General features: G+C 42.8%; 2 protein-coding genes across 5 annotated transcripts in view; one reads left to right on the top strand and one right to left on the bottom strand.

The window, feature by feature from the left end:
* The first annotated feature begins 5,537 nt into the window (after nt 1-5,537).
* Nucleotides 5,538-22,000, top strand: LOC147239854 (cytohesin-1-like). Of its 3 annotated transcripts, XM_086194833.1 has the most exons (13): nt 5,538-5,629; nt 11,849-11,853; nt 13,278-13,360; nt 15,660-15,724; nt 16,404-16,470; nt 17,527-17,645; nt 17,922-18,115; nt 18,818-18,966; nt 19,115-19,226; nt 20,139-20,215; nt 20,320-20,391; nt 20,622-20,776; nt 21,224-22,000. In XM_086194833.1, the coding sequence occupies exons 1-13, from the start codon at nt 5,538-5,540 to the stop codon at nt 21,300-21,302; spliced, it is 1,269 nt and encodes a 422-aa protein (XP_086050959.1). In that variant the 3' UTR covers nt 21,303-22,000. The 3 variants fall into 3 exon arrangements, with proteins under 3 accessions (XP_086050959.1, XP_086050958.1, XP_086050957.1); XM_086194832.1 differs by lacking the exons at nt 5,538-5,629; nt 11,849-11,853 and adding an exon at nt 7,931-8,107; XM_086194831.1 differs by lacking the exons at nt 5,538-5,629; nt 11,849-11,853 and adding an exon at nt 9,381-9,832.
* pgs1 (phosphatidylglycerophosphate synthase 1) overlaps nt 21,944-26,926 on the bottom strand; it is a 21,930-nt gene continuing 16,947 nt past the window's right edge. Inside the window, exons 9-11 of one of the 2 annotated variants that reach the window (XM_086194826.1) lie at nt 26,800-26,926; nt 26,542-26,662; nt 21,944-23,059 (exon numbers count right to left, since the gene is read on the bottom strand). The exon at nt 26,800-26,926 is cut by the window's right edge and continues 22 nt beyond it. In XM_086194826.1, coding sequence (XP_086050952.1) covers nt 26,543-26,662; nt 26,800-26,926 — 247 coding nt within the window. In that variant the 3' untranslated portion in view covers nt 21,944-23,059; nt 26,542. The remainder of the gene's footprint in view (nt 23,060-26,541; nt 26,663-26,799) is intronic. The other variant, XM_086194827.1, reaches the window with a different exon arrangement.

Here is a 26,926-nt window from a genome sequence, read left to right as displayed (position 1 = left end):
ATTTTTTTCACAGTTTTGTATTTTCTTAAACAATAATAATTATAATTTTTATTTTTTAGGACAAACAGGACAAAGCGCAGTTCTTCTTGTGTTTTACTTAGCTAACGGCTAACCATGTAGCAATGTCTCTGGTCCCTGTTCGTGTCATTGACATGGTGAAAATCGGCACTGTGTCATTAAAGTCTGCAGGAGAAAAGATTGCAAAACAGAAAAATAAGGGTTCTCACATAAAAACATCTGGAATCAAATAAATTTAGCTGTTTTGCGAGGCTGCTTTAACCAAAACAATAGCAATGCTAGCATGCTCACAACATTAGCACGCTGACAATGTCAAGAATTTAAACTGACCTGATGAAAGGGCTGGATAAAGAGTCAACTTTTTCATATCAGCACGAGTGGAACATGAATACCACTTCTTAGCTAAATTGTTGAGATATTTAAATATGTACCAAATGGCTGATATTTTAGTCTCTAATGTGGCTATAAATGAGATAAAATTTTGTTCTTGTCTTCCAAAAATGTCCTCCTGATTATGTCATCTTATTTATGTGTTTATTTTTGACTATCTGAATCCCCAGTACAAAGAACCACAAAGAAAAATTGTCCAAACACAGATCACATGGAGGATCCCTGCTATCCACCAGTGAATTTCACATTTAACCTCCTACTCTAATTTTGCCAAACAGCCAAACTTGGCCTGGTTTTAATTTCCCACTGAGGTTGTTTTGGTTTTTGTGTGTGAGAAGCAGAGCTGAGACGTTGTGCTGGGAGAATAGCAGTCAGATACATTTAAATATATGTGGTGAACTCATAGATCGACTCAACTTGGAAAATATTTGAAAAATGTGCAAGCCGAGCCCAGACCAAGTGGTTTTGTCATCTCTGTTCATTCTCCCCGTGATAATGTCTCACAGGATTGCAGTAATCATCTGCTGGTGGCAGCGTGGATTTCACGTCCTGCTTTTATTGAGACATTTGATGTTGGACGATGAGGGAAATTCACTTTCAGCTCATTCAGATGTCAATCACCTGATGCCTGCGGCAATCCCCTCAAATATACTTTGACTATTAACTTGTGCCTAAATGTTTGGAAATAGTTAGGTAACTCTGTGTACTTGAGATCTAGCTGTTGCTACAACGTCCGCTTTGCAATCCTTGTTAAGGGATACGCGCTCAAATTCTGGTGAAACGCAGTATGTTAGAAGATCAAAACGAGCAAGAAATGTTTCCCTTATTTTATTCTGAAACCCGTCAAAAATTTTGATGCAACTTCCATGCATCCATCAAAACAACTGCCAGGTTCTTTTTGTGTCAATAAAGCATTGCTACAGACAACAAACATTGTATATTGTAGTTATGACGCCGCCCAGTGGCCACTAGAGGACACAGCAGCCTCTTCACACCACACACTGTGTCAACAACTCTGATCCTGTCCTTTTGAGCAGCACTTGGGAGTCCACTGCACAGGATGTGGATTGGACATTCAGTGTTTTACATTATGATGCAACAAGTGATTTAATAAAATAGTTAAAATACATGCGGATTAGAGCACAGAACATTGGAAACAGAAGCAAATGAGAGCACACGCAGGAGGCGCTCTAGATCCGTGACCGTCGAGACTGTGAGAGTATTTACAGGCATAAACAACATGTGGATCCTCCATATTTCACCCACATTGCACAGTATGTTTGCTCAGGAGTTTACATGTGGAACACAGGGACTCTTGTGAGATGTTAAAAAGTGAATCCCACAGCTTTCAGAGAATGACATGCCCCGCAACCATTGGATCGTTCCAGATAACTGTGTCCAGTTTCGGTTATCTTGAGTCTTGGCAACATGTGTGTGCAATCACAGTCTGGCTTATAAATGTGCCCAAATAAAAGTCTGCGTTGTGTTCGCTGCATATTTCATCATCTGTGATTATTATTCCTCCTGTCAGTTTAAAGGCCGTCCACAGATCCCGATGTTACCGTAGCCGCGACGAATGTAACATAATACCTCCTTAACTGGCGATCTTTCTCTGTGAAAGGTTTTTCAAATCCAGTTCATGTGTCTCGGGCCGTGTCATTGAACGCAGCGCCCTACTGTAGCTCGCCAATGCTGCAGGAGACGACTGTCCTTTCACGCTTTGCTGTGTTTACAAGCAGTTCCACTGTAAAGAAGTAGGCTCTCCCTCAAAGATGGTGACCTGATGTCTCACTAATCATCGGGCTGAACTACCGCTTTGACGTCATCAGTCCTCTTTGGGTTGTTGTTGTTGCTGTTGTTGTTGTTGTTGTTGTTGTGATAGACCATTTTTGAGATGAGTGTTTCAGAGTCTGGAAGTTGTTGATGTTGGGTTTTTTTTGGCGTTTCTTTCCAAGTCTCCACATTTGTTTTGACGTCGCCTGTATAACTCTGAATCCCCCTCATCGAGAGGATTGTGCCTTAAGGTCAAACCAAGGGGACGGTACATAGGGTTTCTTTTCACGCTAAAAATCAATGAAAATAAAAAAAAAAAACTCATGACCACATAATCACCCTTGCTGATGTGATATCACGGGGGTGTTCAAGGCAAGCATCGAACAGGAAGTTCACCCTTGGGTGTTTGAGGCTGTTCTGAAAGCCTTAATTAATGAGGTGATCAACCTTGCACACAGAACAATGTTCTCTATGGTCTCTCCAGCCTGTACGTACTTCTCATCGACCAGTTTAGCTCGGTACTGCTAGCCTCCAGGCTTCCTGCACCTCCCGCTTTGTTAGCTGTTAGCTTGTTAACGAATATGGAGCTGGCTGTTGCTACCAAAATTACGATGACCACGCTGTCGGTGTCCTTGGCTCAACTTCAGTCACAATCTCATTTTAAGTACATTCATGAGGTCCGATTTTGCAATTTTTTTGTCTTTGCATTCAGCCGACAAGCAACAATTTGTCAGGGTCCAGACAGAAAATTTTCAGCAGCTATGGAATATATTGATTTATCACATTCACGGCCCCCACAGGATGAAGCATACTGAACTCTCTTCTAGCAGCAACTTTAAATTCACGTTTGTATTATGAGGCTAAAATGTCATCACGGCTACTGAAAACTGTGTCGCTAATTAGCAAATATTAGCATGCATTTGTTTGTTTACTTGTTTGGTTTTTTTGTAGCTGAACAATGGAAAAGATGAATGACGCTGTTTCTCAACAGTGACGGTGTTGAAATATGGTCATTGCACTTTCTTGCCCTCCTACATGTTCAGTTTTTTTTTCCGGAGGGGGGGGGGGTTGTCATAGCAACCTCATACAGGTGGGTCCAGAGGAGGACAAACTGAGAGATGGAGTGAAAATTATGTGTGTTCAAGAACGACAGTATAATATATTATTTTCCACCAAGACCCTTAGAGATTGAAAACATGAACTCAATCATTTGCACTATGAATATGTTTTGTTGCTGGCAGACAGAGATAACCTATCGGTTAGGATTTTCTCATCTTCGGCACGTCAATTTTAAGGATCCTGCCCCCCCCCCAAAAAATAAACAAATAAATAAATAAATCAAATGATTTGACTGAACTATTCCCTTGACCTCACCACAGTTTATTTCTTTTCATACCCAGAAGCCTCTGTGAGACGAAGTTAAAAGATTGATTTCGCGTTTATCTGCATTTCTCATCTTCCCAGAGAACGCCCGATTATTCACAGCAACTCCTCATCACTGCCTGGTAAACCCTGGTTCGGAAACAGACTGCTTGTTTGTGTCATTATATATGCAAATCACATAAAAGTTCAGCGAGGCTGCTTACATCACACCACCTACTCCTTCGGCACCACCTGCTACCTGTACTGCAGCACATACACAGTATAAATTTACTTTCATTTATATAACATTCACACTTTCTTTAACATTACACAGGGACTAAATAGCGAAGCTGAAACTGTTTCTTTTTTTTTCTTTTTCCTATTTTCAGTGTTTCGTCAGAATGGAGAAGTTTCAGTGGGGAGAGAGAAGGCGAACGCGCCACCCGGGTGTTGAGGCAGAGAAGTTCAAGAGTGAGCGAGGTCAAGTGCAACAGAAAGAGGTCAGTGCTCAGGAGAGGAGCGGAGAGATTTAATATGAGATCAACAGACACAGAGGGAGAGACGGTGCAGTGAAGCACCCCTCCATGTCTTGCTACCGGTTGCCGGTTCGCTCCTCATCTCCCGTGAACACTGTCTCCTTGAGCAAGATAAACAACATGTGATGCCTTCACCGAGTGAATCAGTAATTACGTCTTGCAAATTGTAGATCCTGTTTCAGACCGTTGGTAGGATCTGACTCTGGGATGAATTCGATAGGACGGGTCAGTGCTAGAATGTCACTTTCTCCGGCAAAAGCTCTCTTGTTGGTACCGCGAAGCAGCTCGTTTCCTGTTGCTTCACCCGAAAAGAGTATCTTACCTTTCAAGTAAATACGCAGGCATCTTGAACTCGTGAGGACATTTTTCTCCCCTTCTGATTCTTGGTGACAGCCACCTGTACTTAGCATGAAGCTCATGGCAACTTACTGCTAACGGCAGCAAACAAAACCAAAACTTCCAAAAACATCCATTTTTCCAGCTCTTGCTGCAATGGATCCTGAATCTAAGTCGTCTCTTCATTAGTTTTGTCGAAGCAGAGGAATCGATGCCAGTTTATCAGTCCAGTGTACGAAGGACACACACATATACACACAAAGATGGCGTGCATAGACACTTCTGTACAACCCGACCGTATGCAAACGTACATAGACACAATCAGAGTGGTAAAATAAAAATAGATTAAAGCAAAGAGGGCAATAAAAAAAAAAATTGTGGAATTTTGTGGGCTTAGTGGGAAAAGAATAATCAGATACAGTATAACAGCATTAGCCAAGGAACTTTTCAATGTATTTGATGATATTATCTCTGTAGTTACAGAAATTAGACTTTAATTCACAATTCTGAGTATTTTCACACTCTACTTTTGCTACCTCCAATCGAGAGTACAAGCACTTGTTCCGTCTGTGTGTGTGTGTGTTTTTCAGCTCTGACTAAACTAAACTGGGCTCTGGTGTGTGTGTGCGCGTGTGTGTGTGTGTGGGGGGGTGTGAAACAGGAGGATACGAGGTTGTGAGCATGTGTGTCTTCATTTGTCATCACTTCCAAGAATACTTTTAACAACTGTGTGTCTCTATATAGAGTCTGTGAATGTATTAAAGCGTACAGTATTAAAGCACCCACAGTTTGTGCGCATGGTTGTGGAAGTGTGTGAGGCTGGAATCAGGAGCGAGGTCAAGTGTGTGTGAATGAGAGTGACGAGGGTAGAGAGAGAGAGAGAGAGAGAGAGAGAGAGAGAGGGTAGAGAGGGTTTTTCTGAGAGTCCATCAGAGTCTGGTAGCAGTCGAGGGAGAAAACACTATCGCCTGATTATTTCAAGGATCTTTTCAGCGAGACCAGAGCCTGGGGATGCTGGTTTAGCCTCTTAGTATGATGTTGACTTAAAGCAGAGGGATGTAACGCCGCTCAGCTCCAACACTCTTCAGTCAGAAACTCTCCTGAACACACCGCTGTGTTGTGATGGGGACTGTCAGTGAGCTGTGTGCCTCCAGTTTCCAGGCATTTCTCTGTCCTACAGTACGAGGGGCGGCACCTGCAGCAGCTACAGGTAGGTCCTTCAGTCTGGTTTTGGAACTTTCTCTCCCCCTGAATCCTTCATTTGCCCATTTACCTGCTGATGGTGCGTTATTTTGTAAGACAGCAAAGAAACAACAAAGGACATGGAAAACCAAGACTGGCTTGAAGTGATATCAGTTGCCGTGGTGATGTCCAAGACAGAGTGCTCCATAGGGTTTGTGTGTATATGTGTGTTTGTGTGTGTGCGTGTTCCGTGCTGCGGGTTTTTTTTTTTTATTATATTTCTGTGTACACACATGAGTCAGGCAAACTGTGCGTGCGTGTGTGTGCATGTTGTGTGAGATGGTGGGCTTGATTTGAGAAGATGACGCACACCCATCATCCTTTGGTCCAGGATCCTCCTCTCCAGTGGGTGCTGGAGTGACATAATCTCCATCACTACCCACAGTTCTCCCTCCATGCAGGTGCTCTCACGCCATCTTTCAGCGTTTCAGCCAATGAGAGCAGCACGGTACTCGCCCAGGTTATTTCCACTCACCTCACTGCTTCAGAGACTTTTGCTTTGGTGACTTTTCTCTCCATTGCTGGGCTTCCCCCTCTTTCTCCTCATCATTTCCTCTGCTTTCATCTTTGTTAGTTCCATTTCTTTATTGGAGATTTAACGATAAGTCTTCCCTTTCATTAAACCTTCAGATCGCCTGCAAACATGTCAGAGGGCCGATGTGGTTATTCCCTTCACTTCTTGTGAATATTATGATACACAGAGTCATGTACACAAGCAAACTGTGGAACGATACTCCCACCTGGGGAGCACTTCATCTGTTTTGCAACTGGTTTTAATTAATTTGATTTGTGCCTCCACCCCTGTTAAAGGTGAGGAATTTAATTTCTGGGCGCCACAAGTTCGAGAAAAGACAACAGAAAATTTATTTACATCCTGAGGAATGAAAACTTTCACTTTCTCTACTTTGTAGAAGTCCCAAATAAAACACAGCTTGACTTCAAGGATAAATGAGGTCTTTTATTAGTGTAAACTGATCCTTTAAGCTGTTAAACTGCAGCAGCTCCGACTTACTCTTCCTCAACATATCCTGTTTTTGGTGGGTCCAAATTCAGAATAAAGCACTGATTCAAGCACACAGCTGCAATCCTTCGCCCTCCTTCCTTCTCTGCATCCTCTCCTCGCCCTTCCTCTTTCTCTCACACACAAGCCATTTCTAATATTAAATGTGCTTCCTCAGGTTACATACTGTATGTCTGTTCTTTAACAGTACTCTTTACAATGAATTATTTTTAGCTTACACACACACACACACACACACACACACACACACACGAAACCCAATACACACTGATTCAAGCATGCAAACTTGTGGTTCTTATTTCCACTTCCCCATTTCTCCCCAAATGCATAATTCTATTAAAATCAACTCAAGCAAAGAGTAAAAGCAGCTAAGATGTGTGAATGACTAAACTCAGAACCAAAATTATGAAACGCTAAGAATTACAAGATGTTCTGGTTGCACGGAACACAGCAGTTATTGTCTTAAAGGGAACACGTTATTAAATCTCACTTTTTTCGATTATTTTCGGCTTTAGCTGGGTATCTGGAGTCCCCATCAATTCGTAAACTCTAAAAAGGGGGGGGGGGGGAATCTTGAGCTCATTATTTACTTAGAGGTCACAAACTCTCGGCCTGGGGCCAAACATGGCCAGGCCCACGATCTTATGCAGACGCCTGTGTGATTTCAAACTACAGTAAAAATTACTGTGAGCCCTCACATTTTCTCTTTTTTTTTGTTTGTTATGTAGACACTCATCTCCATCCATGTGTTTTAGATTTTTGCTTGTAGATAAACACAGGTAGTGCAAAGTCAGTGGACAGAATAAAAAAAACAAAAATCTGGGAAGCAGACATTGCTTCTCTGTGTTTGGTGTTAGTGCTACGACACAGCCGAATGCTAGTACATCTATTTCAAAAGCCGAGTTGTACATCTAAAACTGAAGGACTATTCTGTTGGGATGAACGAGGCAGGACCATCTGTGACCCCCAGGTATTTGGAGTTTGAGCCCCTGACTTTCATTTACTGCATTCAGCAGGTTATCCTTATTTGGGACATCTTCTCTACTCTTACCTCTTGGCCTCTATGTCTGACTTTGGATATAATGTCACAATTATGGTTTAAATATTACACACTTGACCTTGTAGGTGAAAAAAACAAAAACCCAAACTTTACAAGACTTGTTATTCAAAATGAATAGACGTGTGAGACCGAGTCCTGTTTTGTGATTGGCTGAAGCTGCTGAAGCTGCTGAAGCCACGCCTACGTCATCCTGCCCCAACACCGGCTGTCTCTCCGTGGACAGTTGTCAGTAACTACCCAGCCGAGTGTTAAAATAGATACTCAAACTGACTTTTTAAGCAGCTTTAAAGTTATCTATTTGAGGTCAATTAAACCTGAAAGGATTTACCAGCAGAGCAAACATGGTTTTGAAGTCGGAGGACGGAGTTGGTAAGTTGTCTCGTCTTCAGTTTTTCAGGGCTAGCCAGCAGGCTAACTAGATAAGCTAACTAGTAGCTAACGGTACCCCCTCATCCGGGAGCCTTCAAAGTCGCGTCTAAATGTCAGGTAGTTTATTTTCAGATGTGTTTTGGCATGTAATTTCCTACCAGTCGTGCGAAAGCAACAAGTGTCCGTCTGTCCTGAATGAGATTGTTAATGTCAGTCTTTATTAAACAGCACAAGGGATCCTTTATTATTATATTGGATGGAGGCCAGATCTAATGGGGGTTTGTGCAACCCTTCACAATCCCTGTGTCTATAAATACAATCAAAGCTTCCATTTATTAGAGGAGAATAAATCACCCTCAATGATACTTAGGCTATTTGGTTGACTTGGACTTTTTAAACTTGTGACCAGCAGCTTTTGGAGAAACTCCACAAGGTCAGTACAGAGATGGGGATTTATCCAAATTATGAAAATATTTGATGATTTACGGATGTTTAAGGATTTGCTTTGGCAAGTACGCTTAATTTTTGGCAGCTCATATTGTCAGATGGGGAAATATTTGACTCAGCAACAATATCTGTAGTTTTCTTTCACCGATTCAAATAATGTAAGTGATATTTCACTTTGAAGCAAAGTTAAAATAAATGAAGCTTTTTCCCCTCCTCATCTGGCAGATACTTAACTCTCTACCACCCGCTGCTCGGAGCTCAGGCATTTCCTCATGTACTCTTTGTCATTTTAAGATGTTTTCTTGACTGCATCATGGCACATTTTGTCCTCTTCTCTAACGTTCCTGTCTGAATTGTTTTCTTACCTCCCTGGACTCTTGAGTTTGACGGCTGTGTGAAGCGGTCATTTGACAGGGAGTTTACCATAGCTTCAGAATTATGTCACTGTTGAGCTTGTTATCCCCAGGCCAGTAACATTGTAGTGGACAATTATTGCCTTGTGAACACTGAAATGCGCAATTATTGACTTATGAATGGTGCCAGACACAGGAACTCTCAGTTTGGAAACATAATTCTTTTTTCATCCTAAACAAACTGCTTTGCCTTGGGGCCTGGGTCAGCTGTCATTCTGTGTGAATAATAAGGCTGGACAAAGAGGAAGGCATTGTTGCTGAGTGTTCTTTTGTACGCAAGCAGAGATGAAGTTGTTCGGATTGAACATGCGATTGTCAGGAAAAGCAAGAGTGTCCAAAAAGATGCCCCCTTATTTCTTTACCCTATGCTGATTTGAATAGGCTCTTCCTCGGACACTGGTGTCCACGTGGGGGAGCCTGTATTTGATGCTCTGTTGCTCAAAGGGGGAGGGAGGAGTTAAGATGGACAGAGGGAGGGTAGGGGGATAAATGAGAGTTCAAGGGTTTGCCCCCTCACACTGACACACACTCTCAAACACACTCATCCTCATTTAGCTGTCCCTGTCCTCGTCCCTGTGCTGGAATGAGTGCCTGAGGATTAAGAGGCAGGGAGGCTGGACTAGAGGACCACAGGATTGGGGTTTGAGGGGTTGGAAAGGACTGGATTACTATTGGAGACATCAGATGGTACAGCAGACTGGTAGTGACAGACCTGTGATTCCTGGATTTGGAGTTATTGACTAAACTGGAGTGAGAATCGAACTTTAAGTGTTTTTTGTTTTGTTTTTTGTGGCTTTTTTTTGTTGTTGCATGCACTGGGAATACTGGAAGACTGGCGGTGAAGCCACCAAGCAGACAGACATTGGTATGACCCTCAGCGTCATGACACAAATGTGGTGGTATGCAGTGCGTCATTAACTTCTCCATCAGGTCTACTTTGCTATGTGAATGAGTGTGTGCACACGTGTTGATGCATCTTCCTCTGAAACCCACCAGCACATACATCAACAGCTGATTGATTCCTGCTTTTTTTTTTTTTTCTGTGTGTGTTCATGGGTTTATGTTGTATTTAGAAGATGCAATGTGTTTTAAAACTAGTTGCCTTGGTATGTTGGGCATCCAGAGCAGCTGGTCATCTGCTGCTTTGCTATGTCAAGGTGTCCCATTACTTGCCAACACAAGCACACGCACTGTAACCTCGAGACTATTTGTTAGAAGAGAGGATACTTGTTGTAAGTTATGCAAGTGTGTGTTATTGTGCCCCTTTGCTGTAGACAGGGATGATATGAAATGCTAGGAGCGCAGTGGTAAACATCGTTTACTGGGTCACCTAGATAGTTAAAGGCTGGAGGACCGTCTAAGCCAAGGTTTATGACGGTTTTCACAGACCTTCGTAAATCCGCTGGCTTTAAATCCTCAATAAATGTGAAACTGGTGAAAGGAAGTGACCGTGAATGCTGTTTTCACTGCTCACAAGAGAGTTTTACTCATGTCATCAGTTTTATAATAAGAGATCCTCTGGCCTAGTTAAACCTGTATCTCTGCAATAGGCTAAAATGATGAGGGAGTGTGTCATATAGGGTGTTCACAGGATGTAAATCATATCACTACCTGAAACTGTGGCACAAGTCCCACCACCTTCCTGACATTGCCCTTCCTGAGTTTGTAGAAATACTTCAAACTAAATAGTTAAATGACTTTTAAAACTACTTAACTCAAAGCCTACTCTCTAAGTAAGATGGTGTAATTAAAGACAATGGATGTAAACCTTTTTTTTTTCTCCTGACATTTATTCAAAATAGGTAATTAAAACAACATCAACTTTAAGTGGACCTACATGGACATGGACAGTGGCCCCTCAGGATCTCACTCAGTACTGGAAGGATTCAAATAACTTTGGTCCCTTATTACAACCCAAAATATAGAAAAATGGAGCCCAGGTTGAAAAATGTTATTTTAAGTCATAATGAAATTGCAAACATTCACTGGTTTCAGCCAGTAATGGGATATTGGATGGGGAATGTCGGAATCTGATACCGATGCCAACATTACTGTTACATACTGATCCAGATTGTGTCATGTCACAGTTCCATGCATGAGGTTAAATAAATCTCTTAAAAATGCATTTAGATTTAACGCAATAGTGTATATGGTTGCTCTTTTCATTACAAAGGGCTGAGTGGTTTACTACAGTCTGTTGACGTAGCAGTAAATTAAATGTCACCACAACAATGATAATGTTCAAGAAAAAGAAAATGTGATGACAAATATGTATGGGAACCCGAGTGGAACTGAAACGGGAAGTCTATTATGGACCACACGGCCACAAATTACTTCAAGCAGTCTGTTGCATTTACAGGCTGTAAATGTTGAATTTGAAGTCATTATGTTTTGCATATGTAACATTTTCACCTTCACCCTCGAATGGAAACTTAACACATTTAGAAATAAAGTATGACACTGCAGAGCTCTATGGGTTAGGGTTTAAGGTTGTTTTTTTCCCACAAGTTGTAAACAGATTGAAATTTTTCTTATTTTAACATTTCTCTCTGGTTTGTTACAAGAAATGGAAAAAAAGAGCATTTTTATTGAATAATGACAGAGATGAATGGGTTTAATCTATCACTACATGTATTTGTTGTGGGTCTGTCCTTCTGCTGTGTCAGAGGTGGACCCTCAGTAAGTAGATCAGCATGGCAAAGTGAAACGAGCAGTCGACTGGCGTTCCTCTGCAATGCTTCTCCACTGAAGCTGACCTACAGCAGCAGCAGCACAGCTGGAATCGTCCTCTTTGGTTGTTTCTTTTCAGGCACAAATTGTGCCTTTCCCTCACCTTTGTCATTGGCTAGAGCATTTTGCCTTCCTCTGAGAGTTGCCATAGCAAAGGTCTATTACGAGGCACCCAGCAGAGAGAAGCAGAAATTATGGTTACAGTGCAGTGAGGCATTGAGAAATCTTAAAATGAGAGACCTGAAACATGCAAACATGCACAAGGCTACATTCCTCGGAACCACAATTTCTCTTTTCCTCTCAGATTTTCTGACTAAAAACCACGAGTCAGTCACTGATGGATCTGCATTCCCCTGCTCTCTTTATCAGTCCTCTGCAGATACAATGCATATCTGTGTTTGTACGGGAACATCACTTCTGTCAGAGTATAACTTCAGGGTGTGTATCATACAGAGGGTGGAAGCATCACGACTGTCTGACAGACACAAGATACCAACCCCATCATTTGACTCATCTTTCTTTTGGAAATAGTCATGGCAGAATCTCACTGCTTGTTTTTTGAAATGTGTTTTGAGTGAGCTTAACATGGAGGGCAATTTTGAAAGAAAAAGTCTAGTAAAATTACGAGCATACCGGCATTTTTTAAAACAATATAAACAATTAAGTTCATTTTAACGTCAGGATTTCAGCAGATAAATGCAGCTTTTTATTCCTCTTGCTTGTATGGAAAAAGAGTTGCCCCACTTATCTTGTTGCATCATTCCTGCACAAATGATCCCTAGCCTATTTGCAAGGGTATTTGTTTAAAAGTCACAAGATAGTTTTTTCATTGTATGCTAAGTGAATGAATACAAGCTGTGTTATTTATTAGACAGGCTATTGAGATTGCTTGTACTAAGAAAATGTTCTTTTTTGATGGCGGTCATGCAGTTTTGTTTCATAAAAATGATGCAAAAGTGGTCTTAATTTCTTAGAGCGTGGTGGTGACATCTTCAGATTGCTTGTTTTGGTGGATCAGCAATAAAAGTAAATACTTTTTTACTTGCTTATGAAGAAAAGCCACCAACTCTCACGTTTGAGAAGCTGAAACCAGACATTATTTGGTCTTTTTGCATGAGAAATGGCGAACAGTTAGTTGGTTAGTCAGATAGAAACCAGGAAAATGAACATCAGCTTTAAACAGTTTTCCATTTCCGTTGTTTGTTGTTTTTTTTACTGGTAAGTAGAAATCTTTTGAGTTAGATGTGAAATATATTCAACTAGTTGGGACAACATTTTTCACAATTATGTCCTCTAATTGTTGGGAGTGGTATCATCATTGTGTGTGTGTGTGTGTGTGTGTGTGTGTGTGTGTGTGCGCGCGTGCGTGCATGCGAGTATGAGATAGAGACTCTGGAGGTTGTTTTAATCCTCCACTTTGGATGTGGTGAGGCAGTTTGATGAATCAAAGATTGTGTTGCCATAGTGACCCAGACCAGCGGGATTTTCGGGTCCCTCTCATTTCCTGGTGTGTGTGCAGTGGCTATATCTTATATGCATGTTTGTTTGTACTTATAAATCTCTCATTGCTCTTCTCTCAGTGCCTGATGACCTCAGTCCAGAAGAGAGACAGGAGCTGGAAAGCATCCGCCGCAGAAAACAAGAGCTCCTGCTGGACATACAAGTAAGCACATCAACACACACACACTCACATACAAACACACACACACACACACACACACACACACACGCACACGTTGCCAAGGCCCTGGAGTGCTTCCCCTCACTTTCTTTCCTCAACAACTTGTTAAACTTTCAACAAACTTAGCGGAAATCACCCAGAGTTTAGTCTGTTCTGCTCAGTGAAAACAATTGACATGGAGTTTGTTTTTGTCCCCGCTGTGAACCTTGTGGCCAGTTGGACTCTCGCACATCTCCCTTTCTGGTACATTGCAGTCTAAAGGAATTTTAAAACTAGAGAATTACAGGAATGGGGGAAAAAAAAAAACCTATATTGGTTTGCTGCTGCATATTTCTTCTTTGCATGAGCATCACATGCTTCAAGTTTGTTCTCTGTCCTTGAGTAGGTTTCTTCCTACATGTCTAACAAGCTGTGCCTTGGGATCCAGGGCGGTATTGACAATCAGAGAGTTAATATACACGTCCAAGATCGACGATCTCTGTGTGTGGAGGTGCACTTGTAGTGTGGGTTAGTATAATGAGTCTGCAGTCTAATACAATAGTCCTGTAATCAACCAGGTCCAGGTTTCCACTCGGCCCAGGTTTTCATTACAAATGTCTCCTACTGATCCGTGACGGACACTGTGTTAAACCGGCACTCATCACTTGGTGGATTGTCCCTCAGGAAGCGAAAAGGTCTGTTAGAGCTGTAATTTCTACACTTTACATCACAGCACATGTGGGCAGTGACAAGTATATTTGTTGTTGGCTTAAAACAGTGATTTTTTTATACTGTGAATTAAAAATTTTTTTTGTCAACCCCAATATGTAAAAATGAGACGGATGATGTATTAGAACACCTTCCAGTACACCAAGTATGTTTCATGTTGTGTGTTAAAATTGGCCCGCTGTCACTGAAACACTGAGAACAAATGGGGGGCAGTGTGTGGCACTTTATTTTCTGATGTTTTGAGTCAAAACAGTCTTACTTTAAGTTTACATACATGAGGGGAGCTGTAGGTATTCACACGTCATATCCTGAAACACAAACCTCAAATATTTTCTGCCTGAAGAATAAAATGGGCATGTAGAAAATTAAAGAAATAAATAAGGGTCTTAGACATGACCATTTTGTTACTATAAAACCTGATGGTAAATCTTCTTCCCTTCAATTCCGGCGCCAGCGCCTCACTGTGTGTTAAGACATTCGATAGTTTTTTCTACAAATAATTCTGAACTTGCAAGTTGAGCCTCCAAAACACACAAAGAGGAACACAAACACGCCCTCCGGGCAGCAACGCTCTGTAAATAGATTGATGGGGTTTATTACTGAGGTCGACTCTTGTTCAGGGCTTCTCTCCTCTAAGCGACGCCCTGTTCTGCCCTGGGGGCTGATGGGTAATGATCCTTGAAATATTCCAGTAATGGAGACAGATCACGCTGTTCGTTTACGAAAGGGTGTAACCATGGAAACACATGGAGGAATCCAGATATTATTTACCTTAAATGAGGGTTGTGCTGCCTGGCCTTCGCCACTTTCATCCCTGACCTGTCATAAACTTGATGAGGGTATTTCACATTCTTTGTCGATTATTATGTCTCTAATTTGAGACGGTGTCCTTTTCCCTGTCTCTCCTATAATTATCTGATTCCATTATCTTTTCTGCTGGGCTCAGGCTTTCTCCATCTGCCTCTCTCCCGTGTTGGACACTCTTTCCTCTTATAACCTCTGCCTCCATAACCTCCACTGTGGCGCTTCGCTAAGCCAGTCAAAGTCTTTGATCCTGCATATTCCCGTCTTCTCACCAGTTGGACACTCAAACAGTCTGGAGGGTGTTGGGGGGGGGGGGGGCGTTCTGATGAATCTGGGTCAGGACAGGGGAGAGGGAGGAAGGGGAAAGGGTGGTCGGCTGACCTCAGAACAGGTGCAACAGCTCCCAGAGAGGATTTTCTGCCGAGTGCGGCTGTTGTGAATAATTCCTGCTGAGAGGAAGAATGAGCCTGTCTGAGGAAGAGAGTCATGTTTGCACTTTTTGTGGGTTTTACTGGGTCATCGTCTTAGCAGGAGTTGCTAGTCTGAATGTGTTAGTATGATGTATCTGGAGCAAGTGACCGCAAGTGATGCATTTGGCAGACGGTGCGATCAAAGAACCGCTGAAAGTTTGAGAGGATCAAACTCCACACAGATGTCACATGGATGAATGTGTTTGCTTGTTTCCTTTGTTTGGAGCTCCACAGATTCTCAGCAGCCTCTTCCTCCCTTCATCTCGCTCCCTCTTTCTCTCTCCCCTGTCTGCTCTTAGAGGCTGAAGGATGAGATAGCAGAGGTGACCAATGAGATTGAAAACCTGGGCCTGACTGAAGAGAGGTAAAGTGTCTCTCAACAACCATTTCTGTGCAATTGCGTAGGCCGCTGTCGTCCACTCAGCCTTTGTTTCACTGGAAGTGTGTTCACGGAGATCCACCTGACTCAGTCAGAGCAGAGCGACCTGCGCCGTGGGCTTAAGGGCAGCAAAAATGTTTGTTTTCATTGTTGATTCATCTGTCAATAACTGTTACAACAGTTTACTTTAACAATAGTTTCGTTCATGGAAGCGTCAGAGGTGGAAGCATGTTTGGGGGGGGGGGGGGGGTCCAAACAACAGGCCAAAATGATATTGAGCACTCACACTTGATCCAGTTCAAATGGGTCTTCTCCATTGTGATATGAGCCAATAAAAAGTGAAATGTCAGGGTTTTTGCCAGGTGGGAAAGATTGACACAGGCTTCTTTTTCTTCGTTTTTTTTTTTTAACACGAGAGTTTAGTATCCCATTGAGGAGCACATTTTTGAGGAACAACTTCCTCCTTCAGCACAGCTTAATTATCAAAATGGCTTCTCATAAATTTTCTGTTTTAATGGACTAATTTATTGACAGCATCTCTTCTTAGCATTAGTGGGATTGATGGTGAGTCAACCACTGGCAGTGTTCGCTGGGCACTTAGCTGAGATTGTTTTCTGTTCATGTTAATCTGCTTTTTTTTTTAATCTGCCCTTTTTTTGTTTAGGAAAAGCATGCAGAGGAATAAACAGATGGCCATGGGGCGAAAGAAGTTCAACATGGACCCCAAAAAGGTGAAAATTATTTTTTTTTTTAAATCGGCAAATCTCTTAAAAGTGGTACTTCACCAAAAAAGTGTGTTTTACCATTCAAATCCTCTGAAACGGGTGTCTTGCACTCACAAAGATGTTTTTCACTGCTACGTCCAGAATGCAGCCATGTATGTTTAGCTCAAAGCTAAATAATGGCTAATAACAGCAGAACTGACCTAAAATTGCTGGTCATCTGGAATAAGCCACTTCTTCTTTGTTTCGCTGCATGCTCAGGAACCCACAAACACTTTGACTTGAGCTAAAAATAAAGTGACAATAGCACCTGCAGTTTAGCACTCGATCATGGTCAGACCTGAGTGTGCATACGACCAGATAAGGGAGACGTGGATCTACCAGATTAAAGAATATCTAAACAGATGTTTTTTGGCACTCGCTGGTGTTGTTTGCCATAAGTAGCCATTAGCTTCATGCTAAATATACACGGCTGGCTCTGTCTGCGTTCTGTAGTCACAAAAAAGTGATGCAGGAGAGAAGAAGCACCTTCCTGAGCTTCACATGCCGATTTCTAAGACTTGAAAAGTGAAGAGTCATTCTCATGTGTGGAGTGATGAGACAGGAATTAAATGGATATGGAGTGCCAGAAGCTGGTAAGTTTAGCTTAGCATAAAGGTCCCTAGTTGCAAACGCACACCTAAATAACAGTTGCTATTATTACAGATGAGCCCTCCCTCAGGTTTCCTCCTGTCTCGCTGTCTGTCTGACCTTCATCGCACAAGCTTGATCCAGATATGTAGGGCTTCTAGATATCTGGGATGCATCAGTGAAGCTTTGGCAAGCCGCTGCTGGCAAGTTTTAACAGTTCACACGGTATTTGAGAGCTGATTTGCAGCTGTTTAGCCAACATTGATGTGGGGCTTTCGTCAATGTTGGCAAGAGGAAAATCAGGGCTAAAACTGAGTAGCGTGGAGTAGACATAAGTTTCCACCAGACAGATGCATTTTCTACAATGTCAGACTAGTCCTTCAGTGACAGACTGCCATGTGATGTGTGTTCTGATGTTCTGCGTTGCCTCCTCAGGGGATCCGGTTCTTGATTGACAGCTCCCTACTGAAAAACACCAGCGATAACATTGCCCAGTTTCTCTACAAGGGTGAGGGGCTGAACAAGACAGCCATTGGCGACTACCTGGGGGAGAGGTCAGTGATATTAATGATTCTCCTTCCAAAAAAAGGATAATTCTAATGTTTCCTAGAACCGTACTCAGTATTGAGGGCAGATCGGGCCTTATCGATGCATTATACTGAATATGAGCTTGAAAAATGATCCATTAAGCTCTTTTATCTGAGTCGTCCATCATCTCTCAGTGAGCTAAACAGAGCCTGGCTCAGTTCTTGATCCAGCATGTCTTTATTCCTCTGTGTGTGTGTGTGTGTGTGTGTGTGTGTGTGTGTGTGTGTGTGTGTGTTGTGCAGAGATGACTTCAACATCGAGGTTCTGCACGCCTTCCTGCAGTTACACGAGTTCACAGACTTGAACCTGGTTCAAGCTCTCCGGCAGTTCCTGTGGAGCTTCAGGCTTCCTGGCGAAGCCCAGAAGATCGACCGCATGATGGAGGCGTTTGCCCAGCGATACTGCCGCTGTAACCCAGGAGTATTTCAGAGCACAGGTGCGGACAAGTTTAATGGAGAATCTCCCTGCTAAAATAAAGTTTTACTATCATGTATTTGGGGATGTGAAGGTACAGACCTGAAACTTCATCCCAAAAGCATTCACAGGTTATTTGCTTGGTTTTGCATCTATTGTTTATTTCAAACATGTCAAAAGAATAGAATAAGCCTCACAACAGCACTTACAAAACAAAACAGTCTACAAATAAGGTATTAAATCTTCAAGACACGTTTCCAGTCTTCTCGCTTTATGTCCTATACTCGATGACTACGATAACTTTAAAAATGAGAGCTCAGTCTATCGCTACCAGTGATTCCCATCACAGTCAAATAAAAAAAAAAAACAAGTTCATATTTAAATCAGAATAAAGCCAATCACTGATATAACCTGACAACAAAGCAAGCATGTCTGCAACAAACACCTGGAATCCACCTCATATCCACTCAGAAGAGTCTTCAAACCTTCATCACTGCCGCTGATCCACACTTCAGCTCCTTTGGCTGCGTTTATTTCTTACCAGCTGCTTTTTAAACAGACATTTCCCTCCTCAGTCACATTAACTTTCTCTCAACTGAAACTCACCTTGGTGCCGTGATTAAAAACAGTCTCCAGAAACACAGATAATTCTTCAAAATCTGCCTAAACCATCAAAATGCAGCAGCAAGTATATTTCAATGATCGGGATCTGTCTTCCTTACAGACACGTGTTATGTGTTGTCGTTCGCTGTGATCATGCTCAACACCAGTTTACACAACCCTAACGTGAAGGACAAACCCTCGGTGCAGAGATTTACTGCGATGAACCGAGGCATCAACGATGGAGGAGACCTACCGGAGGAGCTTCTCAGGGTGAGAGGACTTCATTCAATAATATGTCATGTAGACAAATTGTAAGGGTTGATTGGGATTTGTCTCCTCAGTAAATATCCCTCCCCCACTCCTGCTGGGTTGCCACCCAATAACTGACATTCTAAGATCTTTATTTGTCTCTGGGTAGAACCTGTATGACAGCATCAAGAATGAACCCTTCAAGATCCCCGAGGATGATGGCAACGACCTCACACACACCTTCTTCAACCCCGACAGAGAGGGATGGCTGCTCAAACTCGGTATGAGGCCTGAAATCCTCTTTTCCGTGGCTCCGTGTGAGCTAGGGGGCCCTCTAGTGGGCGGGGTTAGTAACGTCTCTGATCCAGAGGAAGTTCACCCACTCATGTAGAAAGGCACAGCTTCAGAACACTGTTGATTGTGGATGTGAGCGTCAACGTTCACTTGAAATGTGAAATTGTAACCAGAGTTCTTCTTCTTGTGTTTCATGTTTTGACTCCAGGAGGTACGTACCCCCATAGCTCACCCCCCCCCCCCACACCACCCCCAAGCTTTAATGCACCGCTTTACCTCTGAGCTGCTCCACCCTTTTTACTCCCACTGGCTGTGTGCACATACGCTTCTGCATACAAATTAATACAGTTGGTGTTTCTCTGTGATTCAACCCTGCGCCGTGTGCTTTTAAATGTGACAACATGTTTGCTTTGGCTGCTGGACTCCCTGAACTGACCGCTGACCCCACTTTTTCACCGCAGCTCCAGGCTTTGCAGCATCAGGCTTTATTAAACCTGCTGATCCTGGCAACCAACATGTTTATGAGTGTCACTTTCCACCTCTTTGATAGGGATGCACCGTGTTTCAGTGCTGATACAGGTACCGATAACTAGGCTTTTGGTATCGGTAGATAGACACCAGCACTGGATTAACAAGCGTAGTGCGTCCGTGTAGAAGCGACTGCCATCTTTCTTCTACGTGCGCAGCAACATCAGGCCTAAGGAAGCGTTTTTCTTTTTCTTTGAGCATAAAAATAGAGAGGAAATGCATATGCATGGATGTGTTAACATTCTAGGGTAAAACAGCAGATTCAACATTTAATTGCCATTAAGTCTCAAACGAATGACTTTAAAATTTGAGACTGGTGCATCCCTACTTCGAACAGGAGGTCAGGTGACTGACCTGCAGTCTCTCCTCAGGTGGACGAGTTAAGACCTGGAAGAGGCGCTGGTTTATTCTCACAGACAACTGCCTTTACTACTTTGAATATACCACTGTAAGTACTTCCTGCTTTGGCAGCGTGAGTGCAGAACTATCTTTAAACACCGTCTGTTTGGCCCAAGTCATACATGGATCTTTTCTCTGTCTGCTGTTGTCAAGGATAAAGAACCCAGAGGGATTATACCACTGGAAAATCTGAGTATCAGAGAAGTCGATGACTCCAAGAAACCGGTAAACCCCTGGTCGTGTTTTTTTTCTGTCATGTGACTCACTGCTTCTGCTCCAATCGTCTCCACAAGTGGTTATTTGGTTAATGTGAGGTCGCCAGGTTCATAGACACTTTGACTGATGAGTTTCCATGACTTCTTTCCCATGACTAATCACTTCTGACCTGATCATCAGCAGGATTATTGATTCTCTCCATCCACAAACACACCTAATAACCAGCTGCTTCCTCCTAGAACTGCTTCGAGCTTTTCATCCCGGACCACAGAGATCAAGTGATCAAGGCCTGTAAGACTGAGGCAGACGGCCGCGTCGTCGAGGGCAACCACACCTTTTACAGAATCTCCGCCCCGACCGCGGAGGAGAAGGAAGAATGGATCAACAGCATCAAGTGAGTCACATTTGAAATGTCCTCCCCTCACGAACATCATTTCAGCCTGGAGAGAATTTCACTGCAACGGTTACAAACTAAAATTTTGCTACCGTGATCTCACGAAACGCGTTTTTGACTAAAACTCAAGAATCCGTTCTCTGATTAGCACCGTGATGATTCACTCTGATCGCATGAAGGCATTTAATCTCCCAAAGGTCAACTGCAAGGTGACATGATACTCTGCAAAAGCACTTTTCTGATGGTTCTTTCAACATTATAACTCTAAACCAGACGAGGTTGACCTTTTTAAACTCCTTTGCTACAAATAATATTTAGACACATTAACTGCCTGGCAATAAAGCCACTGAACTTCTGAACCTCGTGAACAAGTTTGTCATTCATCTTTTAAGAAGGGCCAATCCAAACAGACGAAGTAACAGTTTGTCCTCCGTCTCCCTCTGGTAGAGCCGCTATTAGCAAAGACCCGTTCTACGAGATGCTGGCGGCTCGGAAAAAGAAGGTTTCCTCCCTGAAGGGGCTGTAGAGCTGCTGAAATATACATGATGATACAGAACTGGACCTAGAACTGGACCTTGACCTGGACCTGGACCTGGACCTGGACCCAGCTGTTAGAGCCAGCTCTTCCTCTCTCACCTCTCTGAACTCTTTGCTCCTTCAGCCTCTTCCCTCACAGCTTCAGCCTGATGTTGAATGTTCCTGCCTACAGATGAAACAATTCAACTCTAGATGTCTTTATCTTCTTGTTTAAGACTGAAACAACACTGTGCCCCCCCCACCCCGACCCGACCCGACCCGACTCGGACCCCCACTCCTCTGCTGTAATGACTGTTCAAATGTCTCGTTCACCTCTGGACCTCTTCAGACTGTTGACAGGTGAGAAGCAGAGTGGAAATGAGGGTTTTGAGTGCAAAAATTGGATTGTTAAACTTCTGACATGAATGGAGAATAACAGGATGAATCACATGCACAATAAACGTAGTTCCATAACTCCTGTTAAACTGATCGACTGGAATCACACCCTCAAGTCCTCGGAGCCACAGTATCGGTCTCACTCGCCATACAAGAGACATTTTTCTAAGCATGTTTTCTTACTCGCGTTGATCTTTTGTCAAAGCACTGTTCATGGAACTGAAGGCGATGCGTAGCTTCGTATTTATTTATCCCGATTTCTTGTAATTTATTGTTTTCTTTGTTTGTCATTAAACGTTTGCAATCATTCAATTTCCTTCATTTGCTTGTTTTTGTCAAAATGAAGACATGATGGTGCTCAGCTAGTGTTCAGCAACCGCATTCAGATAAGATAGTTTTCCATTTTATTTATTGAAGTTTCAGTCAGTCAGGAGCTGCAAGCACGACGCATTCAAGCCACGCTTCACATTTCATTCACAAGCATGAAACACGTTGCGACTTTTCAGTGTTGGTAAAAAACAAACATGCAGGGCTGATTTCATCGATACTTCATACTTTACAAGCTTATCTGCTCCTAAAATTGTTGAGAATCCACTTCAGGTAAGAAATTTTAACGATGTTTTGAGGGATTTCATTAGGAGTTGTTGCAAAAAAAAAAAAAACACTTTTGGCCACTTGGGGGCAGCAGACAAGCACCCAGCACCTGTAAAATGTTTGAGTTTGTTCTCTGATAAATGTTGTGCCCATATTCGCTCTGTTGGATATCCAGCCACTAACTCTTATACGCTCGTGAGCTTCTTCCCAAAAACAGCTGATAATGACGCTGAGAGACTGAAGTCCTTTGAAAAACAACACATCCTCCTTTAATTTACAAAGATGATAACAGACGAGGAGTTATTGCTGCTGTAGAGCTGTGAACACAGAGTGCTTAGAGACCTTTAGTACGGCTCCATCGGGGATCGCAATCTCCTTCCCTCCTGTTGACGTACATCACACCCTCCACAATGACAGAAACCTACCACATCTTTCAGCTTCTTAGACATGCAGCACGCATCGGTTGAGATGTTTTGACAGTAGTAGTAGTACTAGTAGTAGTAGTATCTGGAACAGTGTGACATCGAGGTGTGTAGGGTTCTAACGGAGTAACAATGCAGTTTCACCACATGTTCCTGAATTCAGCACCTCTGCTCCCCTGTGTGAGAATGAGAGTCACTTGCTGGGAACCACTGATGGAGGGGAGGAGGGGGGGGGGGCACAGCCACTCACTGGGCGCACTCCCAGCATGCTGGGGGCACCTGAGGGCGTCTCTCACGTCTGCAGGAGTGAGCCGACGTCCTACAAGATCTTTGGCCTTGAGGAGACTGAAGCAACCTGCAAGACAGGAAAACAAAAACGCACAGAAAATGTCGTGAGTGATGCTCCACTGGCCTGTCATCTCGTATTTATTACTGCTCTTCACTGTTGTACTTCCCTAAACACTTGAATTCCTAAACAGGTTGCAATAATCCCTGAAGAGTTTGTTTTTAAAAATCCCTGCTGAAGTGATTACTCACTGAGTCACTGTTCAACTATTTCAGCACTTCCACTGATGTGAGGGACCGGTGCCAACTGGGAACCTAAGGCACATTCGAGGGCTGATTTAATGCATGAGATTACAGTTTGGCCACTAGAGGGCAGGCTGGTCCACCCCAGCCACATGAACCCTGCTGCTCCTGCTGCTCGCTTGACACAATCAAACACACCGCTGCCCCTCACAGCAACCTGGTGGAAAGTTTGGAGGCACTCCAACCTGTTGTCACCAACAATAGATCATCGGTGCTGCCGATGAGTACTTTTTTTTTTTTTTTTTTTAAATCCTTTGTACTGGCTGCGCTGTTGTTGCAGCGCTGTGTTTGTTTTTTTTTTCCTCTGTCAGGAAAAAAACAAAAGCTAAGCGTTAACGTATGCAGAGAGCTACACAACAGGCGGCTGTGACACCACAGTCAGCAACGTCTGTCTCACTTGAGGGAAACGTAATCCTTTTAGTTGACAAACATGGGACACCAGAAATAGGAGAACGCATATAAGATGCGACCTTTAACTGTAAGGCTGATTATACAGCCTGAAACGGGTTGTGTGAAATTTATCGCATTAGGTTGCTTTTACCTAAATTTAAAACCTGAACTCTACATTGTCCTGAGTGACTTTTTTTTTTTTTTAATCTTGTCTCTTGACTGACTGCTAATTAACTTCGCGCACTGAATGGTAATGAATGTGAAGCGTTAGCATACCTCTGGCGAAAGTCAATAAAGGGTCTCGTCCGCGTTAATTTAAGAAGCGATTTGGATAAAAATTGTTGTAATAAAATGACCACAAACTAATGTCAGAATCAAAGAGAGAGAGAGAGATCAGGGCGTTCCTGTAACAAAGAGGCTTCCTCTCACCAAACCCTCCCTGGGTAAATAAATATTTTAAAACAAGAACTGTAAATTACAGGTTTTCAGAAACCGCTATCAGTTTCCTTTCGCTTTTTGTTTTCTCTTTGGCTTTTTTTCCCCAAAATGAGATTAGGAAACTGTTCATTTTGGAAGATTACAAGGGTGAGAATCTCCTCCTCCGGGGTCCAGAGCAGATTATCTTTCACGCTAAAGTCAGATCAACTTGAAAAGATCTCTTGAATCTCATTACATCGACTACACTTGGAAGTTTTATTCTGACCGCTTGGTCTCTATTTCACTCTACTATTTTAATCCTAAACACTACTTTCCTTTTCTGTTCACACATCAAGTAACTTACTGAGTTTTGTTGGTTTTTTTTTTCCAACTTCATTTTGGGGTCATCTTTATCTCATGGTGCTTGTTTTTGTGACACATTTTTAATTTACACTCCCATAATTTTACAAGAGCTTTTATTGGCATTCTACCTGCTTACAGTCATATTTTTTTGACTTTCAATGCTTTGTACAATTTGTTTTAAACTTATTTTACACATTGAGACATGAAGTTAGTTTTTGCTCTTCGTTAACTGGTAAAATGGTATTAACTCTGTGCTGTAGTTTTGTTTTGTTTTTTAATTATTTTAATCTGGAAAACACTCTGTGTTTGGGCTTCAGTCATTTGCCTCTTTGTAACGTTCAACTTTGACATCATTACCTCAGTAAGTTCAGAGAGTGAAGCAACTTTAACCCCCCCCCCCGCCCTTTGTACCTCGAGGACTTCCCGAAGTCACACGTAAACATATTGTTCCCAACAATAAGCTGGAGCAGGTTTCATTGTGAGCCATTTTTACATGGACTGCATCGTTGTGATTTATACTCCAGATGACGTGTTTACAACCGTTTCCCTCTGGCAGCACATCACTCCGGCAGCTTTTTAACTTTTCAACTCTGCCCAGGTACAGACGACTCCGCCTACTTACTCTCACTCGCCAAATCAGTAAGTATTTCCTCTTCTGAGAAGGAGAAGGAAAAAAAAAAATCCCCAACAGCTGTGATCTTAACAGAGTTCCCTGAAACCAACGCTTTGAGAGCCCGGTTGATGGTTTTATGCTCGTCACTCTCCTCCTGCGGTTGCCGGCCCTTTAAACATTCCTTATTTTCATATAAACAGTGAAAAAAAAAAGAAAGTGGATTTATTTTTTTTCCTCAACATGAACTGTTCACCTCTGCGAGTCCTGACAAGACTCGGCGTAACACTGTCAAATCATCACCAGAATACCACAGTGACTCACTGGCTTCTTGAGTCGAGTGAATCACGCCGTCCTAATCTCACTTTGGCGATGCGGACTGCTGGGAAGGCGAGGACGGGACCGGCCGTGTGGGACTCACCACAATGACTGCAGACATTTCTGAGAAGCCACAGCCTGTTTGTGTGTGTTTGTGTAAAGTATGTTTGATTTTGTCGACCTCGCACAAATCCCACACAAACTCCCAATAATCAGTCCTGGTTCGACGGAGATTATTTTCATAGTTTGGGCCGCTGGGTTTATCAGTTCTGACTGGAGCTGAAATGACCCGTCGATCAATTGGCAACACCGTTAATAATCAATAATAAATACTTCTGAAAAGGAATCAAGCAAAGATGATCCTGCTTCTCCAATGTGACGATTTACTGTCCTTATCTGTTTCATAAACTTGGTCAAATGAATAAATTCACGTATTCTTGGACCGTTTGTTTCATCTTAAAGCTCCCCTCCGCTCAAAAGTGGAGTTTCATCCTCATTCCCTCAGTTGAAAGCTCGAACTTCACCGTGTGGAGTCACGTACGTTCAGTTTGGCACGAGAAGGCTGTTACATTTATTCATGAAAGAGAAAATGTTCTGACTCGAAGGGGCGGTCCTACGGGCAAGGATTTGTGACATCACAAATATTATGGAAGCTGGATCGACTTAAGTGGAACTTTGAAGCCTCCACCTTAGAATGAACTTTAAAAAGAAACAAGAAGCGCCACTTCTCCGGCAGTAAAACACTGAAATGAAGATTTGTGCATTTGTGTATTTAATGAGGGAGGAAAAACTAGGTGGCCTGTTAGGAATTATAATACTGCTCTTCTAGTCTTTTAGGAGTATTTTCATGGTACTTGTACACGTGTGGAGGGTTACATAAACGGTACAATCCAGTTAGGCACATATTTGATGTTTATATGTTTGCTTCACCGTTTCGTTTGGCGTTCTTCTGCCCCCGTGTGACGCAGATCTTTGATCATTTTTTACGATTAAAGCTGATGCGTACAATCGTGCTAACAGTGTAACACAACTGAGAACAGGAAGTTGGTGGTGAACGTGTGTGAGCTGTGACAAACAAAAACTGCTCTAACACTAACCTTGGGATGTGTGTGTGTGTGTGTGTTTGTGTGTGTCAGTGTCTTAACATTCACCTCAGAAGAAATTCTTGATGAGCGGTGTGACCAGTTTGACCCAGAGCTTGACGTGGCGGTCCGGCTGCTCAAACGTAGAGCTGGAAACCTCCGTTGACCGCCGGTACAACATCTCCTGCTCCTGAGTGTGGAAGAGGTGTGTATTCAGTTAAGACACGCACGCGCATGCGCATGCGCGCACACACACACACACACACACACACACACACATGCAATTCGTCATCATTTCTGGCTGTGGTTAAAGAAAAGAGAGCCAACCTCCTGCAGCTGGCTCTGTAATTCCTCATTCTCCGTTACTATGGCGATCTGGGCCTCCAGGTCACGGTGAACTGAGCGATAACCAAAATTTGGGGAGCCAATTAGAGTGAGGCAGGGTCGATCCTGG

This window comes from Aulostomus chinensis, chromosome 23 (assembly GCF_037954235.1).
Source record: "Aulostomus chinensis isolate RoL2024-O1b breed Wild chromosome 23, RoL_Achi_v1.0, whole genome shotgun sequence".
In the NCBI taxonomy this organism is placed as follows: Eukaryota; Metazoa; Chordata; class Actinopteri; order Syngnathiformes; family Aulostomidae; genus Aulostomus; species Aulostomus chinensis.
The sequence above is the reverse complement of the archived record's forward strand: the minus strand, read 5'-3'. Positions and strand labels throughout refer to the sequence as shown.

Excerpts from the sequence above, each read along its gene's own strand:
- LOC147239854 (XM_086194833.1), top strand. The coding sequence starts at position 5,538 with ATGGGGACTGTCAGTGAGCTGTGTGCCTCCAGTTTCCAGGCATTTCTC. Across the intron at positions 20,216-20,319 it reads ACTACTTTGAATATACCACT|GATAAAGAACCCAGAGGGAT; the intron begins GTAAGTACTTCC and ends GCTGTTGTCAAG. Across the intron at positions 20,777-21,223 it reads GAATGGATCAACAGCATCAA|AGCCGCTATTAGCAAAGACC; the intron begins GTGAGTCACATT and ends TCCCTCTGGTAG.